The sequence below is a fragment of the Podarcis raffonei genome, chromosome 3, assembly GCF_027172205.1.
Source record: "Podarcis raffonei isolate rPodRaf1 chromosome 3, rPodRaf1.pri, whole genome shotgun sequence".
Taxonomy (NCBI): Eukaryota; Metazoa; Chordata; class Lepidosauria; order Squamata; family Lacertidae; genus Podarcis; species Podarcis raffonei.
The window spans coordinates 90,759,483-90,786,783 of NC_070604.1; the positions used below are offsets into that span (position 1 = coordinate 90,759,483).

The 27,301-nt window shown below is 44.8% G+C and overlaps 1 protein-coding gene across 2 annotated transcripts in view; it reads left to right on the forward strand.

The window, feature by feature from the left end:
* TOGARAM2 (TOG array regulator of axonemal microtubules 2) overlaps positions 1–27,301 on the forward strand; it is a 69,703-nt gene that overhangs the window by 12,424 nt on the left and 29,978 nt on the right. For both annotated transcript variants that reach the window (XM_053382973.1, XM_053382974.1), the window contains exons 2-8: positions 12,038–12,174; positions 14,509–14,643; positions 15,691–15,936; positions 17,457–17,677; positions 19,553–19,737; positions 20,788–20,837; positions 27,110–27,291. In XM_053382973.1, coding sequence (XP_053238948.1) covers positions 12,147–12,174; positions 14,509–14,643; positions 15,691–15,936; positions 17,457–17,677; positions 19,553–19,737; positions 20,788–20,837; positions 27,110–27,291 — 1,047 coding nt within the window. In that variant the 5' untranslated portion in view covers positions 12,038–12,146. The remainder of the gene's footprint in view (positions 1–12,037; positions 12,175–14,508; positions 14,644–15,690; positions 15,937–17,456; positions 17,678–19,552; positions 19,738–20,787; positions 20,838–27,109; positions 27,292–27,301) is intronic.

Sequence of the window (27,301 nt, forward strand, 5' to 3'; positions counted from 1 at the left end):
TGTGCCTGTGAGCAGATAGTGTGTGTGTATATATATATATATATATATATATATATATATATATATATAGCCCTGAAACTTCCTAATATTGTAGGACAATTCTGCTTGTGGGGGGGGGAGGGGGAAGGAAATGAAAAACAGCATGGGGAGTTTTTGCAAATGAGTGACTATCATGCAATCATCTTTCCCAGAATCTTGCTTCTATCAATAGTTTATTTCATTTCTCTTTAGCACTGTAGGCTACTTTAGAAGTCAGCATGCTCTTGCAGCTAGGACTGCAGAGTTTGCCGTCCGTGTCTCTGCAGGACCCTGTTCAGATTTTTGGTGGTGAATTATTAATCCCCTTCTGTTGCTCTAGGTCGGGTAGTAAGTGGCAGTTCTGTATGAAAAGTGGCCCTCTTTGTTGGGCTCTAATTAATGCTTATGTAATCTCCTTCTCCCTCTCTTTCCCCCCTCCTCTCTCTTGTGTGTGTGTGTGCACGTCCTTCCTGGGTGCAGTTTGAATGAGGCAGTCCTGTGCAATGAGATTCCTTTTTTGCAGTTCACAGACTTGAAATTAAATAAACACAGGAATGGTTTCAAAGTGTGAGGGAAAAAGAAATTAGACTGGTAAGTCAGTTATGGTAGCTTCTGGATGACCTGTTTGTTGAGCATTCACCCTGATTTGTCTGCACAAAGTTTGCAGGAAGGTTAGATGTGCGGGCTATTTATTGAGCATCAGTTCTGATTTATTTGGAGTGTGTGTATACATTGCATTGTACGAATGTTATTCCATCCCACACTTTCCAGTGTATTACCCTGTCACTTTACTTTTACCCTGTACAGTGTTTTTTTGTTGGCTGGGGGCAGATTTATTGCACAAGGAATGTGATTCTATCCCACCCCAAAATAGTGGCAGTCTGGGATCAAAATATGTTTGCTGGAGAAGAAGTAGAACAGTTATGGATTCACCTGAAAAGAAGTGCAAGCAAGGCCTTTTTTTTCAGCTGGAGCTCACCGGAGCTCAGTTCTGGCACCTCTCAGTAGGGCACCACTGCCATTCTAAGACAACAAGGGAAAAGTTCACGATGAGCTCCAGCACCTCTTTCTCTGGAAAAATAGCACTGAGTGTAAGCATCCTCATTCATCACTGGTGGTGCCTACCTCACAAGGTTGTTTGGAGGATATATGGCATAAGAGTTGCAAGGCAAGTTGTACCCTCAACCCTCAATTATTCCTTCATGAAGGAATACCCAATTTAGGGAAGGGTGTAACACAGATATTATATCCTGCCATCAACAGAAGTTTGTTTTCTCCTCTCATTCATAAATAGAGCTTTCAAAACGTGTGTGTGCGGGTGTGGGAATGTTTGCTGTTTTGTGAATGCTTATCGGATCTGGTTACAGGCGTGTAGAATCCCAGAATATCCAACCCTTTTCCATTGTTGTTTGAAACCTGTGGCTTCCTAATTGTCTGGTTGCAGTCAAGGTCACTCAGTCAAACAGCCAGGGAGACGCCTACCAGGAAAATCTCTTCCTCACTCCTGCATCTTAATACTTCTTTGAAGAAGTTGTTGCTATGCAGCCTTGTTTGTTCACGGTATGTGACACTGTTTGCCTGCTCTGTATGTATAACTTGTTAAGGGTGAGTCAAGGGTTGGCCTGAGACAGAGATCCCTGCAGCTTTCCAAAACTGCCATCTGACCTACAGGTGAAGGCAAGAGCGCTAAGGGAGAAGACCCTCACAGCCAAGTTCTGCGGCTGTCCCAAGAGATGGCAAATTTAAAAATGTGAGGATCTGGTTCCTGAAGTATAGAGGAGTTTGCAAAGCAGGTGAGTGACCAGAACGGCATTCTCTTCTGGCTGCTCTCTGAGGACTAGGCTGTCCCTTAGAAGGCTGTTTACATTGACTGTGCAGGAAATACATGAGTCGGTCGCACAGTATTCTGCTAGGGAGTTTGTTATGTAACTGTCATGTCATTTGTTGTTCATCCTTGAATTAGAGAGGTATATTTTGCTTCAAACCACTGTAGAACTCCCCAGAATTGAGGGTCAGTGCAAATATTATGAGGAGAAGGGGGGGGGGGGGACTCCAGAGAAGGTTTCGTACCAGCTGAAGCCCCAGCGATTGTCAACCAACCCTTGGAGAACTGAGAACAGGCTGTTCAAGTGACCTTTGTCCAAAATATGACAAGGGTGTTCAAATGTGATGAGGAAATTGTGAGGGCAAGGAGCTACTTGACTGGTTCCCCTACCTTTAATTTTAAAAAATATATATCAAAGAGGGGTGAGGAGAAGAACCAGAGAACTACATTTACCTCAGTGAAAGTGAGGTAAAGTTGCAAGAAAACAACATCATTCATTCCTCAACCCTTCAACAAAGCCACACAGAGTTGTATACATGGTCTCTGCTTTATCTTCACAGCAACCCTGTGAAGTAGGTTAAGCAGAGAGGCAGACAAGAGAAAGAGAGTATACTCTGTCAACCTACCACACTGTAGCCATTGTGCCTTTTTGGAGGTGAGTGACAAAAGGTGCCGCAAGTACTGTTGTATGATTGTAGGCATTTCTTGCACAATGTTGAGTGAGCTGCATGGAAGCTTAATTCTGCCATTAAGGATGAGCCTACACGGCCTGTCAAGTAGCCCAAACTGTACCATTTTTGGACAGGCTTTGGAATTGTACAGTGTACAGTGTCAGGGAAAAAACAATCTAGTAGGGGCATTTTGGCTCTGTGGTCTAAACCACTAAGCCTCTTGGGCTTGCCGATCAGAAGGTCAGGGGTTCGAATCTCTGTGACGGGGTGAGCTCCATTTGCTCTGTCCCAGCTTCTGCCAACCTAGCAGTTCAGAAACACACCAATGCCAGTAGATAAACAGGTACCGCTGCGGCGGGAAGGTAAATGGCATTTCCGTGTGCTCTGGTTTCTGTCATGCTGCACCAGAAGTGGTTTAGTCATGCTGGCCACATTTTGTGGACAAACGCCAGCTCCCTCGGCCTGAAAAGTGAGATGAGCGGCTCACCCCATAGTCGCCTTTGACGGGACTTAACCGTCCAGGGGTTCCTTTACGTTTTACTTTTTGTGGTTAGTTAGCATAACACACATGAACACACATGCGGAGTAATGGTGGTTCCATTTGTTGTGTTCTATGCATTTGTTTTCTGTGAATAGTGTGCTCTTGTGAACCCAATGGCCACTCACCACTTTACCCGGGGGGTGGGCGGTTGCGGCCCCTTGCTTTCTGCCTCCTTCCCTGACAGCCAGAATACACAAGTGAAATTGAGGGATGGTTTTCCCGCCAAAATGGTCTGCTTCAAACGGCCAGTCCGAGGCTCCTCCTGGAGGGCAGTGCCTTTCTCACATACATGCTGCATTGCAATTTGGAGGTCCACCCCTTTCTAGGAGACATATGGTGGTGGCTGGGGTTATTTTACAGGGTGTATTTGGTGAGAGTGCATCTGTTTGTGTCTCAGGTACTGCATATACTTTCCCCCACCCCCGAGCAGAACCTAAAGCTGTCTCAGCTAAAATGGTCTGTCCTAGCTGTGCAGCATCAGTGGAGCTGTCACTGTCTTAGTTAGATGAGCTGAGGGTGAGGTGGCAATCCTGGGCAGACTCTTTAAAAAGAGGACAGTGTTATCTTCACAGAGGAAGAAGTTTTGCACATGTCTGAACCCTTCTGTTGGAAATGTGTGTCTCTAGAAAAGGGAATTCTACATGTGCTTGGGAGCACTCAGTCCAAGGTGCCAAAATTCTTTTTAAAAAGTTGACAACCTCAGCTCTGGGTGAGACACCCCCGACTTCAATTCTAGCATCCCACAATCAGGCACATTAGCAAGATGTGTTTAGTGACAATAGTTCACTGAGAGTTAATAAGTAGATGGTTCCACTTTTCAGGTTATAATACAGCTCAGTTCATGCTTCTTTGGGGTACCAGAAACAGGAAGCATAGGTCTCCGTACACATTCAGCCCCAACTGAAGCCTTTATTTATTTGAATCTCCTTCAACAGTGAAAATAAAGCTTGGCCCTTGAACCCCTATCCAGTGGTACCTCGGGTTACAAATACCTCGGGTTACAAACACTTCGGGTTACAGACTCCGCTAACCTGGAAGCAGTACCTCGGGTTAAGAACTTTACCTCAGGATGAGAACAGAAATCGTGTGCCAGCAGCGTGGCAGCAGCAGGAGGCCCCATTAGCTAAAGTGGTACCTCAGGTTAAGAACAGTTTCAGGTTAAGAACGGACCTCAGGAAGGAATTAAGTTCATAACCAGAGGTACCACTGTAGTAATTGCTCAACCGTTCCTGTTAAATGGTTCAGAAATTTCCCAAAATGGGTACCCATGACTACTCAAGCAGTAACTGTGGAGCTGTCAAAGTGCAATGGCTTTTTGATGGCCGTTTAATTAAAAGTGTAATTTTAAGTACTTTATAGGGAAAGGGGAAAGCAAATTCTGAATTTGAAGCTTTAAAAAAATAAATCTGGATGTTTACTCAGTATGCCTCATGCTACTGATTGAGAAAAGGTTTTTCAAAGACTTCCTAGCCATTCATGTAAATCTGTTTTATTGACAGGAACAGTCTTCATTATGCGTTTTGGAAGCAAGCTGAAATATTTCCTGTTTCAGCGGGCCTATCGGGACACAGAAGAATCAAATCATTGTAGCATTGTAGGGACTCCAAGGGTCATCTAGTCCAACCCCCTGCAGTGCAGGAATCCTTTGCCTAATGTGGGTCTGTAACTTCCTGTTGAAGCAACAACTGCTTTTTATACCACAAATGCTCTGGCTTACTTTTGTCCCACTTTTCTCCTACATCACTCTTCTTGACAGCAATAATATACCGGTAGCAACCTTGAGGTAGCATTGCAGAACAAGCATTGTATGCAGGGGGGTTGGACTAGATGACCCTCAGGGTCCCTTCCAACTCTACAATTATATGATTCTATGAGCAAACTAAAGCAGAATGAATCTTATGAACAAACTAAAGCAGAATAAATTTGCCACTAATGCACTGTTGATGTATCAAGAACATGCTGCAGAATACACTCGCAGGAAAACACCCGGAGGGGCCCTCTGTTTCCTCTTTGTTGAACGTTAGGACTGTAAGCTTTCCTAGGCAAGCACCAGTCTTGTACTTAGTAATGAATTATGCACAGTGACTATATCAATCAATAAAAATTAGTGACTGGAGTGGGGAGCAGAGAGAGAATTCTAAGGTGTCATTGAGTAGATGGATCTTGGTCCACTTTGTACGCAGATAGCAAATCCCAAGACTGTGCAAGAGCTAGTTTGCTGAAGTGTCATTTGCCTCTCCTTGCCAAATGGGTACAGTCTCAAGAAGCAGAGCTCTGCAAAAGCACAACTGGTGGGAACAACGAATGCTCAACACTGGCTCCTCCTGGCTTTTGAGAATTCCTGAGAATGTTTTCAGCGATGCCATCCTCCTGTCATTGACAAGCAGTTTCAGGGACTCTCAGCTCCTCTAAGGGATATGAGGCGGGCACTCCCTTAGCTCATTATTAGAGATGTTTGCTGGTTACTCTCTTCCCTCTCTAGAGAGGAATCCTTTTCTTGCTGTTACTTCGGGAGATTGCTGTCTCATCTCTGACTCGGCAAGAGGAAACTTGCCGGGGGATGTAGAGAAGCTTCTTGGTGCTTGCAAAGACGGTTTTGCCCTGAAAGTGTCAACAGGCAGGTAAGGATCTCATCCATCTTGCAGATAGCGTCAGGTGTGGTGCAAAAGAGTCGAAGTGACCCAAGAGTTGCAGCCTCCTATTTGGTGGCACGTGGAACTATAGAATTATCTGAGTCATTTAGCATTGCCAGCTTGGGCTTCCATGCCTTGTAGCATCTGTTTGTTTGCAGACAGTAGCATCTCATAAGGCTTTAATCTGCTCCAGAAATTGGAATGACTCTGGAGGGTTTCTGGTTAGCAGTGGTTACATTATAGTAATTTCTTCCGGCCTTATGATCTGTTTGGACTAAATCTCCCTTCAGTTCCTGACACCCAGCAGTCAGATAAGGATCTGAAGAGGCGGAGGCAGGTGAATCTTTGGTGAAGTTCCAAAATGGGTGCATAGTGTGGGGACAAGATACGTATCCCCAAGGAACAGTTGCTCAAGTTCAGGAACCATGGCTGGAGCATCAGTTATATCGAGCCAGCCAAGTTCCCTGGTCCAACTGCGTTGATGAGCTGCAGGGAGCAAGGCATTTGACCCTGCCCCCAGAGTCCCCAGCTCATGGGGTGCCTTAGCAATGACATACTGGAGGCCACCATTCATTTACTCTGCAATAGCATGTTCTGCATGGGCTGCTGAAATATAAGAATGTTAAAAAGAATGCCCAGTCTCACAATGGATCTAATTGTAAGTCTTTCAAAAGAGCTGTAACTGGAGAACATTCAGCCGTGTGTACTGTCCAAATAATATGTATCCAGAGTATACTAGTTAAGAGGGCAGGAAGGATGGAAGAGAATCTGCTGCTCTCTGATGCTACACACATTAACATCTTTGTAAAAGCATATTCCAAGTCTGGGATGGGGAACCTGTGATGCTGTGGATGTTTTGGGGACCACAGCTCCCACAATCTAAGACCATTTGCCATGCTGGCTGGGGCTAATGGGAGCTAAACAACATGCAAGAGGGCCATGGATTCCACACTTCTGCTCCAAGTATTTCCAAGCAAAATAAGGATAGCGATTGGCTAGGTACCACAGAAAAAGAGAAATCGTATTGGGTGAATAGGGCAGATAGAACCAAGCACACAGTGGTTTTTATTTCTAAACTTATTCACACATGCAAATCATCACTGGATGTTGCAGCTATAGTATCACAGAACTGTAGAGTTGGAAAGGGACCCTGAGGGTCACCTGGTCCAATCTAGTGCTAAGAAGAAATCCTGCCCACAGCAGTCCCTGGGAGGGCTCAAACCACCAACCTTCTGGTTAACAGCCAGATACACTGAACCATTATGCCACTCAAGTGATGAACATGCCTGTATGAATCAGCCCTCTTTCTGATGAAGAACTGAAGAATTCTCACAGATTTGTTTTTGAATCCAGCAGCAACAGTACCTGCAGAGTGATTATCTGGAAACTATATCATTTCTGTTTTTAGCTTTTGAGCAACTTCTGCATAAGATCCTGATCTAGAATTCATTGAAGTCAACAAGAAGTAATTTTGTTGACTTCGATGCCCACTAGGTCAGTCCCCCAGGAAGCACAAATGAAAAGAAACCTTCTGTTCTCTCCTCTTTGTTTTCCTTAAATTGTTCTGCAACTTTTTGCAGTCCATCAGCCAACCTTTCAGAAATTAGTGTATCTTGGCCACAACTGTAGTGGAGACTGTAACAATATGTACTCTGAAAACACTGGGCACAATGCTTGAATAATTTGTTGTGTCCGAGTCTTGGCACTCATTATTGGTGTTTAATTGCTCCTGAAGTTTGGATTCAGAATTAATCTTTCCTGCTCTCACTCTCGTTCCTACTCATGCTTCTGCTTGTGATCAAAGAGGCTGGTTACTTTGCGATGAATCTGATTTATGCAACCTTTTGGCAAATTACTGCGGCCTCCATCCCGTTTGAAGAACCTTTTGGTAACAGAAGTAGCATATAAAGAGATGGCAACAACAGCAAGTTAGGGTTAGCATTGAGGGGAGCCCCAGAACTTTAACTACTGTGGAAATGGCATTTCTGCATGATTCCAAAATATATGCAGTGCCTAATGTTGTCTTTTTGATGCAACATTGTCTAAAAAGACCTTTCTAATATGGCAAACTCAGGTGGTGACCGTCAGCAGGATTGTTGCCAAATCACTGAGAAACAAACAGTTATCAGCCAAGAATTTGCAGAAGTACAATTATTATTTGCAGAAGTACAATTTCCCCCTAGAGTGGCTGGGCAAACCCTGTCAGATAGGTGGGCTAATAATAATAATAATAATAATAATAATAATAATAATAATAATAATAATAAAAATTATTATTGTTATTATTATTATTATTATTATTATTATTATTATTATTATTATTATTAAACATATAAGGGGAGTAATTCCAGCAACAAATGCACACACTTACCCATTGAGAACTGAGCATGCTCAGTAGTCATGCAAAGAAGAGTAACCATTGAAAACAAAAAACGAAACACATGGACGAGAAGTCCAATGTCCTGCTTGGAGGGATTGGCTGTCTGGAAGTTTGAACAGGAACATTCTTTTTAGGAGGGAGGAGACACTCATTCCCAGATTCTGTTGCAGGTTCTGCTTTATGATCTATCTCCAGTTTGAAGGGTGCTTTCAGATGGGTGTTCATTGTTGCATCAGTTCTCTGCATGCATGCAAGGTTTCTTTTTGCTGTGTCCATACAATGTTCACATCAAAATGTTAGTCCATACGCTCCCATTAGAAATCTGTTGGCTTTTATTTACTTTGCTGTTTTGAGATAATCACCAAATGGGGGCTGTTCAGGCATCAGCGTGAACCTTTTTTTTCAGGAAGTGAAGAGAATGGGGCCAGGCACACTGTCCTTACTCCTGATCTTCCTGATCTCACTTGAAGACTGGAGCTTGTGCACATACAACAAATATGCAGGCAGGGCTTTATCCACATCTGGGAAGCCTGCTCTTTCCACTGTTATGTGCATACAGTTATCTATGCATACGTTCTGCTGAGCAGAATCTTTTCCAACATACAAATAGCCATGGGGAGGTTCGGAGCAGGGACAGCGGATGGGATTGCGGACATTGAATACTGTATACAGTGGTACCTCAGGTTAAGAACTTAATTCGTTCTGGAGGTCCGTTCTTAACCTGAAACTGTTCTTAACCTGAAGCACCACTTTAGCTAATGGGGCCTCCTCCTGCTGCTGCGCCGCCGGAGTGCAATTTCTGTTCTCATCCTGAAGCAAAGTTCTTAACCCAAGGTACTATTTCTGGGTTAGCGGAGTCTGTAACCTGAAGCGTCTGTAACCTGAGGTACCACTGTATTTATAAGAAACACATAGGGTACAAAGGAATACATATGGAGAGGGCTGGAACCTAATGGCTCCTACCTTGACAGCCATGCATTCAAGGGTCCTGCATACAAACTTCTGTCTGTATGGTCTGGGGCCCTTGAGTATGTATAAATAGGAACCAAGTAATGTATGTAGGTGTAGGCTCCTTGCAGACACGACCTTCTGAGTATGTGGAGATCAAGGCTGCCTGGAAAGGGCTTCTGTGTTAGTATTTTTATAGCTGTTTTCATTGTGAGCTGAACACAGCCTTTCTGGAAGAAGTGGCAGGATATAAATTTTAAAAACAAATTGTTATAAGAAAGACTGAGTTCTCCCCCTCCTAGCAGCCTTATGCAAGGCTAGCGTGCCTCTTTGCTGCATCAGGGCAGATAAGCCAATGAAAGCCAGAACCGCTATGGTGACTTTAGAGCTGATTATCCATCAAGGAAGAGGTCAAGAGAGGAGAAGAGATTGTTAAGAATGAAACGGGGGGGGGGGGGCGTGGGCGTGCCATCCACAGCTTCAACTCACTTAGCTAGTTCATAAAGATGCCCTTTATCTCATCCAGTCACAAGTTTTATCATACTGGAGAAAGAAAGGAATTCCTATGATTTTGCATGATAGAAACCCACAGCTATAAGAATACAAAGGGAGCGCAAGAGCTTGCATATATATATATGTGTGTGTGTATTGTTATTTGACACACTTACTGCCAAATGGTTTTCCTACACTGCATGCTCTCCTTGCTAAGATGGGATTTTTGTTCAGCATGAAAAATCCAAATTGTCTCCGCTCTTGAAACTTTCCTGCACCTCCATGTGATTAAATTTAGGAATTCATGTAGCAGAGCACAATACCGAGGAGAAACAAATGTAAATATATTGCTGCACGGGGAAGATGCCTGAGAAATGGTTGGCAGGCTGCAGGCGTGATAAATGGATCAATAAATTAATAAATGGTCAACTCATCTAAATTTACAGTTAATTGGCTAGTATTTTATCCTTGCACATTTATTTTGTGTTGAGGCGTATACAGAGGTATTCTCAATATTTCATTTTTATTGGAAGAATGAATAAATACTTCTGGCTCTTCCATCCTAGGCTCACGCTCTCATGTCTTGTGGCTTAACCAAGCATGAGGCATCCAATTTCTCCCCCTCACAAATCAATCGCTCTGGGTCCTCACCACTGTTGGTTTATTATGGGGATGACTCTTCCCTCACTCAGATCCTGTCTGTGGAATTGTCAAAGGTGTTTATCATCATAATTGTGCTTGCCTGTCAGTGAAATTAATGTGAATTTTACCATAAGCTGCAATATATGCAGACCTAGGTTAGGTGTTTACTGTAGGATAGCCAGGCTTTACTCTCCTGAGCTACATGGTGTCGTCATCACCAGATGCTTGTTCTGTGCTTTCCTCAGAGTTCTTCCATCTCTTTGTTCAGATCACGGAAGATCTGAGTGGTGGTTTTTTTTGCCTTGCTTTGTTTTGCTAAGAGCGCAACAGTAGCACCATCTTCTCGGGTGACAATTGTGTTTCTGCTACTCTTAGGACTTGCTTAAAGAGATATTATTTTAACATATTTAGTGCCGGAATGGGAAATATGTAGGTCTCCAGATGTTGTGGTACTAGAACTTCTGTCCTCCCCAACCATTGGCCATGATGGGTGGTTCTGATGGGAGTTCATAGAATCAAAGAATTGTGGAGTTGGAAGGGACAACAAGGGCCATCTAGTCCAACCCCCTGCAATGCAGGAATATTTTGCCCAATAAAGAGCTCAAGTCCATGACCCTGAGATTAAGAGTCTCATGTTCTACCAACTGAGCTATAACAGTGGCCCAGCAGCACCTAGAGCTCTACAGGTTCCCAATCCCTGATGTGTGTTGAAAGGCTTATTCACAACACCTCAGAACTTTGGGACACCTTTAGTATCACCTTTTCCAGTGACACCATTTTAGCCACTTATTTTTTTAAGTGATCTTTTAATTTGTGTGCCTGTGTTGCCTTTTACAATATTTGTACATTAGTCCTTAACTAATAACTGTACATTTTTTGGGCCTCTTCATAAGGAAATGATCCATGCATCTGCTTACATCAGGCATTCCTGCCATTGTATTGCAAGTCTCCAATGTGCAAGCAGCTGCCAGTTATAGGTTGGGGCTTGGACAGGGGTCACTCTTCATAGGAAGCCATGGATTACTATTAACATCTTGGCATGCTACACCAGTACTCGTGGTGTTATGTTTGCTTTTCTTCCTCTTACGTGGAGATTATCTCTGTGTAGGGAATTGTTAATGTAAGTCCATTCACCCTCCTTTGTGGGCAGGTGGCTTTGTGGGTGGGCCCTGGGCCTCCCTGGAAAACTGTCCTATTGCTGGCCAGATCGTATTTCCGCCACCAATTGAGCCAATGGCAGCGGGAGGTAGTGGGTGCAGGGCCAACCAACCAACTGCGGCCCTTGGTGCCATGCCCAGGGTTTTCCCCACTTGGCTAATTGGCACCGCCATTTGGGTTTTCGCCTACCTCATAGCAATCATCACAACTTTGTGAGGCAGTTAGGCATTGGGTAAGCCTAGTTTTGTTTGGAGAGGAGGTTGTAGCCTCCGCCTGCCCCTCCATGGGTAAGGGTATCCTGTTAAAAGGATCTGGAAGGAGTGGCTCCTGTCCGACACCTAGTCAGGGGCTAGGGCCATACCACTCCTCCAAAGGGAACCGCTTGGGGGGTGCCCCGATTTGACGTAGGTCACAGGGCATCCCCCCACCAGCTTCACCCTTAGCAACACTCCCTGTGGATGGGCAGAAGTGACACGCACTGTTGCTTACCACAATGCCTGTGGCCAAACCTCAATCTGTAACCAATAAAGTTGTGGCCTTATTTGATCCCAAACCAATATCCTGTGTGGTGTCTACTTATTTACACTTTAGGCTACAGCGTGGTCCCGGGGCCTCAAGACACAAGAAGCAGCCCTTTGCCTATAGCTGAGAGTTCAGGAGTTGCATTAGCTGATAAAGTGTAAGAATGTTACACCTAGGTTGCTTTGTCTTTGTTGTTGTTTTGTGCAGACCTTTGGATGTTCTGGGAGAGAAACAACAGCAGCTGTGGAGCCAGTAACAAGAAAGCCAACCAGTAGCCTCTTAGTTGTAGAAGTATCCTGGGCCCTGCCTTACACACATGGCAACACATGATGAGTTCACAGCAGGTAAAGATCTTTCTTTCTATCTTCCCGCATTTGAAACTTTCTGCTAGGTTATCACATATCATGGATCTGGAGAATGCTCTTGCTTAAGATTTGTGTCTGGCTTCATCAGTGTTCCAGAATATACCATGAAAATTTCTCCATAAATACTTTTACTGGTTACAATACATCAGGAATGGGTAACCTGATGTTGGCCTACAATCCCCATCATCCCTGACTGAGGCTGATTAGAGTTAAGCAGCATTTACAGGGTGCCACAAATAAGGACATAAGAATGCTGCAGCTTCTGTCCTGACATGCGTTCATTACAATCAGCTCTCTTTCTGTTACGCTGTACTTTCCACCAAATATTGAGCTACTGCTGCCAGCTGTTTAAAATAGGTGATATAGTTTTTGTGTAACTTACTTAGCATGCAATCTTTTCAGTGTAAAGCAAATGCCAAATGTAAAGGAAATGCGGGAAAAAAAGAAACATAAAAAAACAACCCTGCCAGGAGGTACACACAATCTCAAGATGATTAGCTTCCATGCAAATTTGGAGGAGCAGAAGGCCACTCACACAATGGGACTTTCTCAATTCCTTCCCAGCTCATGTTGACCTAGAGTCTGAGTGTGTGCTGAACCACTCACAAGGATATAAAATATGTAGTTCAAGCAAAACAAAATAAAAAATGTATTTATCCAAAACCCCTGCCCAAATCAGCCACGTGAAACTAACCCTGAGTATGGAATAGCAGTTTCTTTAGCAAACTCTGGGCATATCCAGACTTGCGCTTGTCCCATGTCTAGAAAGCATGAGTTTCAGTGGTTTTTTGCTTGTCCTGTGCTTTCTAGGCCTGGGTCCAAGTGGTTCTGCCCTTGCCATGCTGCTTTCCCTTTAGTGATAAATTGGGGCAAATGTTGATGTTTGCTCCGATTCAGCAGTAAAGATGGGGTTTCCTTGGGTGAAAGTTGTGGGGCAAGGGCAAGAGTGGATGAGCCCTCTTTTGTTTATCTACTCTATACTTGGGTGTATTGTCCAACAAGAACATAAGACAGTAACAGGGGGTGGATTTACTAAAAAACTGATGAAGCTTAAGCTTCAGGGACCCTAATCTTAGAGGGCCCCAGAAGCGACTTTAGTCCACATTGCTTAAATTATTTGGGTCTAGTAGACCAAATCTGAGTCACACAACTCAAATTATTTTTTTTTTGGTTATATATATTTCAACAATTCCAAAGTCTGAGAGTCAGTTCAAGCTTCAGGGCCCCATAAACATAGGTCCACCACTGGACAGAAACATTTTTTTTGGGGGGGGGCACAGTTACAAACATATACATCCACTACTCTTTTGTTGTACACCTTCTTGCAGGGGGAGGATATTGCAAAATGTTGGCATAGTACTGCATGAAGGTGGGACCTTATGGTTATATTTTGCTTTTTCAATGGGCTGCAAGTGCTCCATTCCTGCCAGTCATGAGACATTTGTGCTGGCCATTCCTCCTGCTAACACAGTCTTCCATTGTGTCCCCTTCTGTACCTCTGCTAAAACTAGGCTTGAAATAAGCATTCTGTTGCAGCTACCGTATTTTTCGCCCTATAGGATGCACCGTCCCATAAGGCGCACCTAGTTTTTTGGGGGGGAAATAAAGGGAAAAAATTTTATTTCCCCCCCAGGCGTGGGGCTGGGGCGGGGGAAGCCCGAGCTTCCTCCGACCCCTGCCCCCAGAACAGGCAACTCTCCGCAAGCAGCGGGAGCCCAGCGCAGGGCTCCTGCACCTTGTGGAGAGGTGCGCAAAGTCTGGGCGCGCTGAGCTCAGCGCGCCCAGCCTTCGGCATGCAGGCAACTCTCCGCAAGCAGCGGGAGCCCGGCGCGGGCTCCCACGGCTTGCGGAGATCTGCGCAAAGACTGGAGAGAGACGCTCTCTCGCTCTCCAGGCTTCAGCAAAAGCCTGCATTCGCCCCATAGGACGCACACACATTTCCCCTTCATTTTTGGAGGGGGAAAAGTGCGTCCTATGGGGCGAAAAATACAGTAATTTAATAGGTTGATGTCTCTGTGTTTGTGTGGTGCCCTGTGCAAACGACAGATTCTCCATTTTGCAAATGGGCCTTGAGGCCAAAAAGGTTGGTGACCTCTCCACTGCAGTCTGAACTTGAGTGAAACACAGTCTTCTTAAAGCAGGAGCACTTCCAAGAGGGAAGAGTGTCTGTGCAAGCAACTTAGGAAACAGCCACGCATTTGCTGCTTCATAGACTTACTAATCCTTTGAATAGGCCTTTAGACATGGAAGATTAGCAAATGATTGCTCTGGCCCTCCTTTTTCATTTCATTCGTGTTGTTCTTGTTTTTAAAGCCAAACACCGAGCTCCTGTTGCGATATATTGCGGGAGCATTCCCAAAGCGAAGCCTGGATGCAGGTCGCTGAGAGGTGGGAGCATCGATTCCAATTTGCAGCTCTGTGGGAACGGATGGATGACGGCAGATGATGGTTAGGATGGGGAAGACTAGGTGGGATTTGTGACCTGGGGGCCATTCCAGACATCCTTAACAGTGTGCATTCATGATAGTTTGTGTTCAGGATGGGATTGGGGCAGCTATATGCAACCTTTCTTTCAGCACTGTTTTCCCCTGAAAGAGTTTCAGGGTGGACACACTAATTTCCAATTGGTGCATGTCCCATAATGTCTTGCTAAAATCCCGTAACTTTTGACACCACAAAAGTTTCTTCAGGGTTGTGGGGGTGTTCATTTTGTTTTGGTTGCAGAAGTGTGCAGTAACTTGGGGGAGCATTGGGGAACAAGTAATAAAGCAGAACAATGTATGGACTGTCCTGTCCACTACTGATGCACCATTATTGCATCAGTAGGGTGTTGCAGAATACAAACACAGAACTACACCAGTCTGGATGGGTCCTGTTCCTGTAAAAGTAAAGCCCAGTTTGCAAGTGGGAAAACGAGATGCAGGCTAAAGTTGCCTAATATCTAGCCGAGATTTTTATTCGTCTTACAAGTGGTATATATAGCTGTTGTGAAATGAACAAATAAAATACAATAAATATAGGAGTAAGTCCCATAGAGTTCACTGGTTTTTATGCTTGTGTAAGTGTCCAAGGGATAGGCACACTGCCTTTGGTCACTTTAGCAAGAGTGACAATTTTTGAGGATCTCCAAGCATGGGGACCGTTTGACTTTTATAGCAGAGGAAGGATATATTTGGCTAACGTGCTACAAATGTGGGAAGAGAGACAGGCCTACTCTGCTTCACATTCATGGCTTTCAAATAAACCCCTAGTGAAACTCTGCCCGTTCCTTCTGCCTAAGGTGAAGGTTGTATAGTATACAAAAGCCCAGCCATTGGCTGTGGTCCTGTTTAGCCTTCCATTTGGCAACTAGCTGGTGAGGGAAGTTCTAGCCAAACCAGCTGGCCACTGTCACCTTCTTGTTCTCTGCAGAAATAAGCAGGAGGGCTAAACCTGATTCCCCAATATGTGGGACTGGTCGAGTAACTGAATGCCTCTCATTAAATTCCCCTGCAGCTTCTCTTCATTCAGTTCTAAAGAAGCAGGCATGTTTGTGGGGAGGCAAAGGAGAACCTCTGGATATTAGGAATGGCCTTCTGAAGAAGAATACAGACAGAGCAGCCATGGCTGACCTTTCTAGCACTCTGCCAAGGCAAGATCCCAGTGAACTGGAGGTGAGCAGTGCAGCCGTGGAAACTGCACAAATCAAGGACAAGCTCAAGAAGAGGAGAATGTCTGAGGGGATCCATGCATCAAGCAAAGGTATGATGGATGCTTGCCTACTGATTCCGATAAGAAGCATTGGTCTTATTTGCAGTGATGTATAACAGCTCTTTGTGCGAAGCATTTGAAGTCCTTACAGCTTTCAGCCTTGCAACAATCCCTTGAGACAGATTTGCCATTGTTCTCATTTTACAGATGGAGAATGGAGACTGAGCCATAGTAAATAGCCCAGTGAGACTTATGGGTTCTGTTCCATTCCTAGTTCTAAAGCTCAACACTCAGTTAAACCACAGTGTTGAAAGCTGAACAAATGAAGAGTGGGCAAAATCTGCCATTGACACACACACACACACACACACAAACTGGGAACCAACCTGGCAACGCATGTCTGTAAAATGTTAGCACTGAAAACTGCAGTATGTTTGTTTAAAATAGAATAGTTAAAGTAAAAAAATAAAATAAAAATCTGTTCTTAATGAAATTGTTGTGGATAAACTTGGGTTACTTTGGGAGGAAGGGCAAGATAGAAATTGAATAAAAAACAACTTATTTTATTTATTGATAGAAGTATTCATATACTGCCATTTTATACAATATTACAAGGTGGTACAGTGGTACCTCGGGTTAAGTACTTAATTCGTTCCAGAGGTCTGTTCTTAACCTGAAACTGTTCTTAACCTGAAGCACCAGTTTAGCTAATGGGGCCTCCTGCTGCTGCCGTGCTGCCGGAGCACGATTTTTGTTCTCATCCTGAAGCAAAGTTCTTAACCTGAAACACTATTTCTGGGTTAGCGGAGTGTGTAACCTGAAGCGTATGTAACCCGAGGTACCACTGTATACAGAAAGATGTACTATAATATATACAGCATTATAAGAACAATATAGGATGATAATTAAAGTGACTGGCTGATGGGGGGAAAACCCATAAAGAGTTGCAAAGGTCTTCAAGAGAAGCCTGAAAATCACAGGGTTGCAAAATGTATTCTGGAAGAGTGTCCCATAGCATGGGACAAGTGACACTAAATGCCTGACTTCTAGGGAAGGCAAGTTAGGCCTATGTAACATGGGGGACAACTATTGCCTTTGAGCCATTTCCACTGTTCCACCCAACATCACCCAACAGCAACCATTTCCAAGCCCAGCTCTCGGTACTGCTTCTCAATGACCACAGATTCTTGTTTGGCCCTATTGGTGTCTTTCCTTTCTCTATCCAACAAGAGACAATGCCCACTTGGCACATATTCCAGAGACTGAATATACTTGAGCCATGAATCTGGTTCCAGCAGCCCACAATCACAGCAGCATTTGACCTGGTACCTTGTCCAACTGCATAGCTGCTGGACATCATTGCAGGGTGAGAATATGGTGGTATACAATTTTCTAGAGAGGGAAAAGGTACCTGGCTTTTCTAATGACATTTTCAAGTTTTTCAGGCTGTTCCCAACAACACCAAGCTGCTGTACAAGGAGCTCATTGTCCTTTGTGTGATGTACTCAGTGCAGTGTATGCACATACGTTCAGGGGGAAAGTGTCACATCCATTGTGTTTTGCATTTCCAGGCTTATTGAACTCTGTGGGTCCTCAGGGACTTGCCCTGAAACCAACCATTTCCAGATCTGCCTCTCAAAGACTGCTGGTCGCTTCCAAGCCCATGCCTCCTATTCAGAGCATCCCCACTACCCCAGAGGCTGATGGAGCTCGTGAAAGACAGCAGAAAGTGTTGGGAAACTGCTTGGAAGTTAGAGCGGACAACCGGGAGTCAATAGCAGACACTCAAGAGGTACTGTCAAATGAAGATGCTGAAATGCGGTGGTGTTTGTGCCTGAGAAGATTTATGCTTCTAGAAGCATTTGGGTTCGCTTTATTGTTTCTGTTATTAAAAACTGAGGAGCTAATGTTTGCTGGCATGGCGAGGTTATGATGTTGGGTCAATTGCACCAAATCACATTTGATTTAGTCTGCAGCTGAATTGCAGAGTCTGTTGCACAAGCATAATCAAATTGGTATGAATGCGCTGTCTGTTGTTCAAATTGTATTGCTTTGAAGAGGGGCAGAAAATTACATGCAAAGGGATAAAATGTGTACTAGGAAAGAAACTGAACCTATGAAGCTACCTTATACTGAATCAAATCAGTGATCCTGCCTACTCAGCTGGGCAAAGGAATCAAGAGGCCTATCTGTTGTCAGTCAAGGCCAACAAGCCCTCACTAGTTCCACAGTGACATTAAGGAAACATCAGTTCGGCAAGATACCTGGCATTAGAAATCTCTTCCTGATATGGGAAGATCCTCTGTGTTATACTGCACAGTCCGTGAGATATGAAGCGCCTCTGGAGTTAATAACTTGCAGTTAGATATGACAAATTGTTAAGTGGCATTTGCAGAGGACCAAGGATCCGGTGATCACACCTTATCATCCAGGAGCTGAGAAGCTGATGAGGGCCGGCAGGAGGAGCACTAATGTAAAAAATTAATAGACTTCTGAGAAGCAGATTTTGATGGAAGGTCGAAGGAGTTGCAAAATTGGCCGGAGCTCAAGGCTGTCTGGCAGGAATAATAGATACATCCTGGAGAGTGTGATCGAAATTTATTCCAGTAAAATATATAAGAACAGAAAAAGGGAATAGTGTGTTGAAATTCTCCTGCCAAAGACAGGAGGAGGACAAGCAGAGGGCGCTATCATACTGCAGGTGACGCAGAGAGCACCAAGATGTTGGAAAATGTGGTACTTCAGCTGAAATAGTCTATCTTTCATGCTGCACAGAACTTCCCACATTTTTGCCCCTTGAAAAGTTCTGTGCAGCTCAAGTGCTTATTTTTCTGCATCAGTAGAATTTGGTTTAGAGAGTCTTCTTTTTAAAAAAAGGGCTGATCTGTCCCTCTCTTATTCTTAGGGACTGATGCAGCAACTGTTGTTTATAAAAATATGTGAAGGAAAATGAGGTTAGTCTCAGGGCTTATCCACACTTCCACTGCTTACCCCCGGGGAAAACTACTCTTTAGTACTCAGTCGGAGCAAATGGCAATTTGGGTTTTCTCCAGATTAACGTTTTCTCAGATTTAGAGCTAAAGAGTGGGTTTTCCCTGGGAAAGGAGTGGGGCAAGGGGAAAGACTCTCAGGCAAGTGCTTTCTAAGCAAGGGACCAGCCAAAGTGTTGATGAGCCCTTAGTTTCCCCTGTACCACCTTGTCTCCACTGTGCCACATTATTCTTTACCACTTTCCAGGACTAATCCTAGTCCCACTTTATTTTTTGCTTAGAGGACTTCAGGTTTCCAAGGGCATGGAGGCTTTTTGTAGAACAGCTTCACCTAGAAGTGCTACTGCCTCGCATGTTTTTTTCTGATTGTTTTGACCAACCCTTAGTGAAGTGACTTTCCGTGTCACATCTTAGTTCATGCATTAAAGTGACATCGTTCAGGCAGTAACAGCCATATCTGAGGACACATTGCTACCAGCAGGTCAAAGTAGATTACTTGGAAGTCCTGCTCAGGAGGTAGGAGCAAATTTTAAGTGATTTTATATATATAAAGGGGTCAAACCAGTTGCTGACTCTTGCACTCCATGAGCCTCAACACAGAGGTGTCTTTTGGCTACCTGCAAATATTGAGTGATAATGCCATTGTCCCGTGTCTTTTAAACCATGCTTTCCTGCAGATCTTACATAGCCATGGTGAGAATCTGAGGAGGTCTTTAGGTACTGCTTTGATCCCACCTATCCCCAAATCAGCAAAGGCACTTGAAGAAGAAAATTCTCAGAATTTTCAAGAACTCCTTCCAGGCTCATCACAGTTCCTGCTGGAATCTGCTCCTCTTGTTACAGAAGATTCCTCTGAAACAAGGTAGATGGCTCCTGCTTTCATTTCCTTTGTTTATCAGACCTCTTGCACTGCCTTTGTTTCCTCTCTCTTTCAAAGCCTCGCCTGCAGTATCCAGCTTCCCCGAAGCTCAGAGGATACAACTTTCCCCTTTTATGTGAGCTCCAGCTCTCCATTGCATGACTGTGGCTTTCTGAGGCAGCTCTGAACATAAAAAGACCCCTGTTGGGTCAGATCACTGGTACAGCTCTCCCAGCATCCTGTTTCCCAGAATGGCCAATCAGATGTGTCTGGGAAGCCCCTAAGTAGACTGAAGGCAATAGCCACCCCTTGCTCTAGCTCTCAGCAGCTACTCAAAGCCATAGTGCCTCTGGTGTAGCATAGTGGCTGAGCTACGCTTTAGGAAGTACCTGGTTCAAACCTCAACTCTGCCCTGGATTTGTTAGGTAGTCTTAAGCCCGTCACTGGCCTCATTTACACAGAATGCTGGCCACAAGCCATAGCTACAGTAGTGAAATTAGCCTGTGCATGAGCTTTGTGCTGGTGCATACAGCTTGCGCGTTTCCCACCTTGCTCCTTCCTTCCTAAATCAGGGAAATGAGCCATGGACCATCTGGCATAGCATTAGACATGAGCCTCCATTCCAAACAAACAGGGAGCGGAAGCCAAGGTTTCTTCTTGACTATGCTTGCTATGCTTGATTTGGGGGAAAGAACCAGGAGTCCTGGCTTGTGTGTCGTGTTAAAAAGGGGAGAGACAAAGCAGGAGAGCGCCTGAGATCCATGCAGCTTTGGTCACAGGCCAAGCTGACTAAGCATGGTTTGTGGTCAATTTTACATATGAGCATGGCCACTGTCTTCTAGCTGCATCTCTTCCCTCCTCCCCATTAATTTCCAATATGGGGGTGATACTGACCTACTTTTTCAGATTGTTGAAGGTAGTGTGTTTGTATGCATGTTGAATAATTTAAAGCACCATATAAGTGCTGTAATATTATCTCTCTGGCAGAAACCTGGGTTCCCTCCTCCCACTTTGTTATTTTCATATTTTCCTTTTTCTCCCAATTGTTTTAAGGTCAGGGACAGGGCCTTTCAATGCCGAGGACAGCACCCTCAACACTCTGGGTAGGTACAGGTCGCATATATGTTCTATCAGAAAATGTGGATGTGACTTTTGGGAGACATGAATGCTGAAAGCATCTTCCTAAAAAACAACAACAATCCACTAGGTAGTGGTGTTAGAGATGCTCATGATGCTACTTTTATTAGAGAAAGGTTTGTGCATCCATGTTTCAAGATGCATACAAGAAGGCTTGCAAATGCCTGTGCTTCCCAGCACAAAACTGCAAACCAGCCTGGAGAGCACACATCTTGGCAGAGAAGCAGACGGGGTCCTCTTACCCTCTCAATGTGACATTTACATGCATAGTAGCTTGGAGCAGCCTTTGGACAAGAAGGTGCTCAAGCAAAGCAAATGCATTCAGAAGTCTGAAGGAGCGATGTGGTCTTGCCGCTTGTCAGCAGGTAAGGCATATGAATTCATGTGCCCACAGAGAAAAAATGGAATTGAAAAGTTCATTGACGGGACCTCAGCAGCTCCTCATGATTAAAAAGGATCGCAAGGGCTGGCAGGGACTGTTCATGTTCATCAAACCTGATCTTGGCGTGTTGACACAGGAGTTGCTAGACTTAACCAACCCTGGCAGATGTTTACCCAGTGTAGGAAGAAAGTAATTTCTCTGAGACAGAATTTGGGGGCAGGCCAATGTCGGGGTAGCAAATAAAACCAGATGATCAATCACGAAGGAAAGCTGCAATGTGGCAGCAGAAGGGAGGGCAGAACCAGGAAGCAAACAGAAGCTTCTAGGCCAGGCTGTGAGTGGAGCAGAGATCTTGAACCAGAGGGGTCAGGATTAGAAAATGGGGAAATAAAGAGTACTTATTGGAATGAAAGCACCGGACAGTCTTCCTTGCAGATATATTTCAGTCAGAGTCATGGTAAGAAGCAGACAAGAGGCATGGGAGGGCACAGGGGGCAGTCACTGTGATGTACATGTCAATGCCACATTCCTATGTCAGCTGCAAAATAAAAAACACTGGAGAAAAGTTTTACTAATGCAACTTCTCCCCACACCCAAAAATCCTCAGTCTGTCTAGCTTTTGGGAGCAAGAGGCAGCCTTGAGAGCATGCATGGTGTAGCTTGCAGTCAAAGTGCAGACTTGGGTTCAAATCTCTGCTCAGATATGAATTGCTCTCCCCCACCCCTCTCTCTGTGCCTAATCTACCTCAAAGGGATTTTGTGAGGCTATAATATAGCCACGTGTGCTGCCTTAAGCTCCTAGGGGGCACGGCAGGATGTAAACGTGATAAAAGCATAAAATAAATAATAAAATAGAAAGAACCTCTTTCTGTTGCCACCCTGCTGGGCTTTGTGACGTTGGAGAAAGCAGCCATGGGAAGATGTATTGTTGATCTGCTGAGCAAGGAAGGTGATTGTTTTTGTGTGGCAGCTTTAGTAGTAAAAGCACTCAGTAGGCTGGTAAGAACAGAATAAGAGAAAACGCTATTGATTTTTAAGCAGCATTGTTGTGTAAATTCCGATTAGTTTCTGGAGTGACTTCATTGCTTTTTAAAGCATGGCCTCTCTTAGTTCCCTGTGCCACAAGAAGCTCATCTGGAGAGCAAGTCCTGGGTTGTGTGTTAAGATGGAGGCTTTCACATTCTGCTCTCTGGGGTGATTGCCTAGTCAAAGGTGCTAATATCAAGGTGGCTGAGCTGCTAGCTTTGGTAATTATCCCACTTCAGGGGATGTGTCAGGAAGGGATTTATTGAGGCAACCGCTTCAAAGAGCTGAATTCTGTTAAAATACCTCTTAATTCCCTATCCAAGAGAAAGGGGCATTTTCCCTGGATCTTCTCACAGCACAAGAGAAAACATCATTTCATGAACAAAATCCTGACGCTCTCCAATGCATATTGTTATGTATGTAATACAAACCTGAAAAAGTAGGAGATGAAATAATATATTAAATAAGGTCAGAAGTGGGATGCTTCAGGCTACAGAGCCCAAAGCAGCCACCCCACTCTCTTTATTTTTCATCTGGGCCTTTGTGTTTTTCTTGCGGTCCTTGTTCATTTTCCCACTTCCACTGACTCCTCCAAATCAGACTTTTTGAATGCACACTCTGCTCAGCAATCTCACACAGCCAGGTGCCCATGGACTCCTAGATATGTAAGCAGTGCTGGGTTCAAATGAGATTCCTGTGGAGTGTATCTTCATAAACAGGCAGAGATTCATTTAACACATTAAACCAAAGGTGTTCCTGTATAGGAGATTCACTTCCTTTCCCATGGCCTACTCTAATTTGTCCATCCTTGTTCATGTCTATTATGCGGTTGGGTTGGGAGAGAGGGAATATCTTGGCTGGGTGGGAGAAATGGGATCTGGTTTATTAATTATTAAGGTGTGTGTGTGTGTGTGTGTGTGTGTGTGTGTGTGTGTGCATGTGCCTATCTGTATATATGTGAGAAGCATAATCTATATGGACATACCCTCCAACATTTCTCCAATGAAAATAGGGATGTCCTAAGGAAAAGTGGGATTAAATCAGAAACTGGGACAACTTCTGTAAATCCAGGACACTCCCTGGAAAACAGAGACGCTTGAAAGGGCTGCATGGATGAGAGAAAAAGCTATTCATTTTGGCAGTGTGGCCATTAGAGCTTTCTCCATCTGACCTAAGCACTAAATATCCACATCAATTGTAAATTGTACACAGCACCTAAATAAAAAGCTAACATGACCACCTCTCTGAACAGGGCCAACCCACCCATGAGTCAAGATGAGGCAACCACCACAGATGGCAGTGTCTACAGGGGCAGCAGATCCAACCTCCAAGAAGTGCATCACCTGCTGTTCCCTGGTAGCAGTGACAGCTATGGCATACTCCCTGGAGGCTGGATCTTCTGTCTCCTCAGCAGCCCCCTGCCCACTGCCTCTAAAGGTGCAATGGTCTCCTCCCATCTTTGTTCCTGATGTAGATCTTTATCCCCTTCCCTTGTTCTTGATGTAGACCTTCAATCATCCCTCCTTGCCTGGTTGAGGGGACACCATTTTGTGGTTTGCCTCAGGTGTCAAAATGCCTTGGGCCAGCCCTGCCTCTGAAAATAGTTTAAGTGAATAGGGAGTCGTAGGGAAGTTAAGGAAGACTGCACGTATTAATACAAGACATATTATGGGCAATCAACATAACTCAATACAGCTGGCCCAGGCAAGGACTAGCCTGGTATCAAATTTTGACAGCTTTTGCCCTCCAGATGTTTTGGACTACAGCTCCCATCAGCTGCAGCCAGCACTGGCCGAGGCTGATTGGACTTGTGGTCCAAAATATCTAGAGGGGACCAGGTTGGTGAAGGCTTCTGTATACAATACAATTGAAGTGTTCTTGACAGGACAAAGGGAGAGGCTACTTGCAGTAGTTAGTCTGTGGGGATGGGCATCAAGAAAGAGCAAATACTTGAGGAAATGTAAGTAGGAGTATGACTGATATCTTCAAGGTACTGTCTCCTCAAAGCAGTTATCTCAGGAGAGAGAGAGAGAGATAGCTGAAAGAAATAATTATCCCCAGGAACAAACAGCTGAAAGGTGTGAGCTTGAGCTCTCTGCCTCAAAAAGGAAAATAACCAATTTACCTAAGCTGATGAGTCACTATTCCTAAATGAAGGCTCATTTTAACTCCAGTTGATGGAATCAGAAGTAGCTCATATGGAACCAAGTTCAATCACAAAATCAGAGAAAGAGTGAAAGAAAAAGCCTGATGGATAAGTTCAAGGGTCCTTCTACCCCAGCATCCTCCTTCTCACAGCAGCCAGCCTCAGGGAGCTCATGATTAATGTGTGAAGGCAACAGCCTGTACCCAGTATCTGTTGTTCAAAGGAAACTGCTTCTGAACATGGAGTTTACAATAGCCATGGAAAGCCCTGTCCTCAATCACCAGTACTAGAGATTGATTCACACCACGTATTTAAAGCACTTTTACGCCATTTTAGCAGCCACGGCTCCTCTTCCCCAAGGATTCCTGGTTTGTTAAGGGTGCTAAAAGGTGTTACAAGACACCTCACTGAGCTATAATTCCCAGCACCCTTAACAAACCACAGTTCCCATGATTATTTTTTTGGGGGGGAGCTGTGAAGTGGTATAAGAGTGCTTTCATGGTGACCTAACATAATTATGCTACACGGAGTGCTATCTTTTATACTGACAGTCAGTTTTATTCACGAATGTTATGAGTGAGTGCATACTAGTGAGCGAGTAACAACTGCTCCTCTCATCTTGTTGCCCGCTCTCCACACCATTAATAATTTTATAAACCTCTATCATGCACCCACATCCTTCTCTCCCGCCCCCTGCAAGGTGACTCACGCACGCACAAAAACTTTAGTCTTTTCATGCAGGGAAGCTGCTTCATCCCCTTGTTTGGATTGCCAGATAAACATCATATCTTTTTTAGATGGGGTGAGCAGAACTCTTTGCACAACACCATCCCTCTGGTAGGAAACTCACGTGGTGAGTACTGGTAGAAATGGAGTCAAATCGGGGCCGCTGAGAAACAGCAGGTTGCTCTTGGCATGCTTGGGGACTCCTGAGGTTTTATAGGGCCTCTCCTCTTCCCGGAGGGTTAGGGGTTGTGAGTGGGAGCAACTTCCCGCAGCAGCAGGGAGGCGTATTCGGCTCCCTGCTTCTGATTTGCCCCGCTGCCACGACCAAGCCCTTCAGCTGGCCAGTAGGGCTGGCTGGTGGGCGGGGTTAGCTGCATTACGGAGCCGTGGCAGCGCTCTGTCCCCAGTCTGTTCCTGCTTGCATCGGATCTCCCGCCCTCCCTCCCTTTAGGTCAGTTTCCTCTGCATATTGACCTTGCTATGGACTTAGGTTGGTTGCCTTGGTTGCCCAAGGGACCTGGTAGGACTTTTTTATCCATTTGGCAAATTGGCACCAGCCTCTTGGTTTTTTCGCCTACCTCGTAGCAATTCGTCACAACTTTCTGGTATTGGCGGTTAGGCATTGGAATATGTGTACTGTGTTGGAGGATTGAGTATGCCCATCATCTACCCCTCCTATTTTGGGTATTCTGTTAAAGGAATCCGGCGGTCGTGGATCCTGTCCGATGCCCTGCTGGTGGCTAGGGCCCTGGTGACATCATGGGGAAGCTTCCAGTTGTATTTGCATCAACAAGCTCCTCCCACTGGTTGTTAACCCTGAAATGACTCCCTGCTGAGCGGGGTGGAGTCATGTATTGCTGTTTTATCCAGTGCCTAAGCCAATACTACTCACATGCTGTAACCAATAAAGTTGTGGCCTTATTTTGCCAATTAACCAAAAATAATGTGTCTTTGTGTCTTATTATAATCCTATGCGGGTGGCGGGTCCTCGACTCACAATAAGCCCTTGCAAACTAAAGGGGATGGTGCATGCTCAGTGGCCACAGAATGCAGAGAGTTAGTTGGAAAAGAAAACCAGGAAAACCAAGGTAGGGGAAGTGCCGTAGCTCAGTGGTAGAAGGTTCCCAGGTTCAATATCTGACATCTCCAGCAAGGACTAGGCGAGATGACTGATTGTAAAAGCCTGGGGACCTGCTGCCAGTCAGAACAGACAACACTGAGCTCGATAGACGAATGTTCTGACTCAGTGTAAAGCAGCTTCCTATGTTCTCTATGTTCCTAATGGCGTGCTGTAGGAGGGCATGACTGGTTGATTGGCTGGAGCCCCGAAAAAGGAACAGGCTTTTCCAGAGGTGAGGATACATTGCAACATATTTCGTTACAGGTCCCACTTGACTACTATAATTTATTTACAAAGGTAATACAGTGGTACCTCGGGTTACATACGCTTCAGGTTACAGACTCCGCTAGCCCAGAAATAGTACCTCAGGTTAAGAACTTTGCTTCAGGATGAGAACAGAAATGGTGCTCCGTCAGCATGGCAGCAGCAGGAGGCCCCATTAGCTAAAGTGGTGCTTCAGGTTAAGAACAGTTTCAGGTTAAGTATGGACCTCAGGAACGAATTAAGTACTTAACCCGAGGTACCACTGTAATAGCATAACCCACAGCTGACAGGAAATGGGAACAAGGAGGGCAGCTCTTTCATTTGGCCTTTGTCTGCCTCCCTCTCTCTCTCTGTCTCTGTCTCTCTCTCACACACACACACCACACACCCCTCTTTGAGTCCATCTACACAGGGAGTGATTCAATCTAGTGGAGTATCTCCTTGGCACAGCCTCTCGATTTACATTAATACATTGTGTAATTTCTTGGCTCACACTCTCCACAGTAACACTTGTTATTTCATACATGCTCGCTGCCCATGCTAACGTGTTTCTTATGCTTTATTGGCTCATCAGAAACCAGTGCACCGGAACCCTCTTTCAGAAATGGCCTGTCTGCATCCTTGAAGGTTACTGGGTGTCCACTGGAATCCGTACTGCCATTAACCACCTCCTCTCCCGGTCTGGCTAAGGAAGGGGGCCAGCTCTCAAGTCCTTGCCTTTTGAAAGATGACGAGTGGAAGGAGAGCAATGGAAGGGTATGCGCCT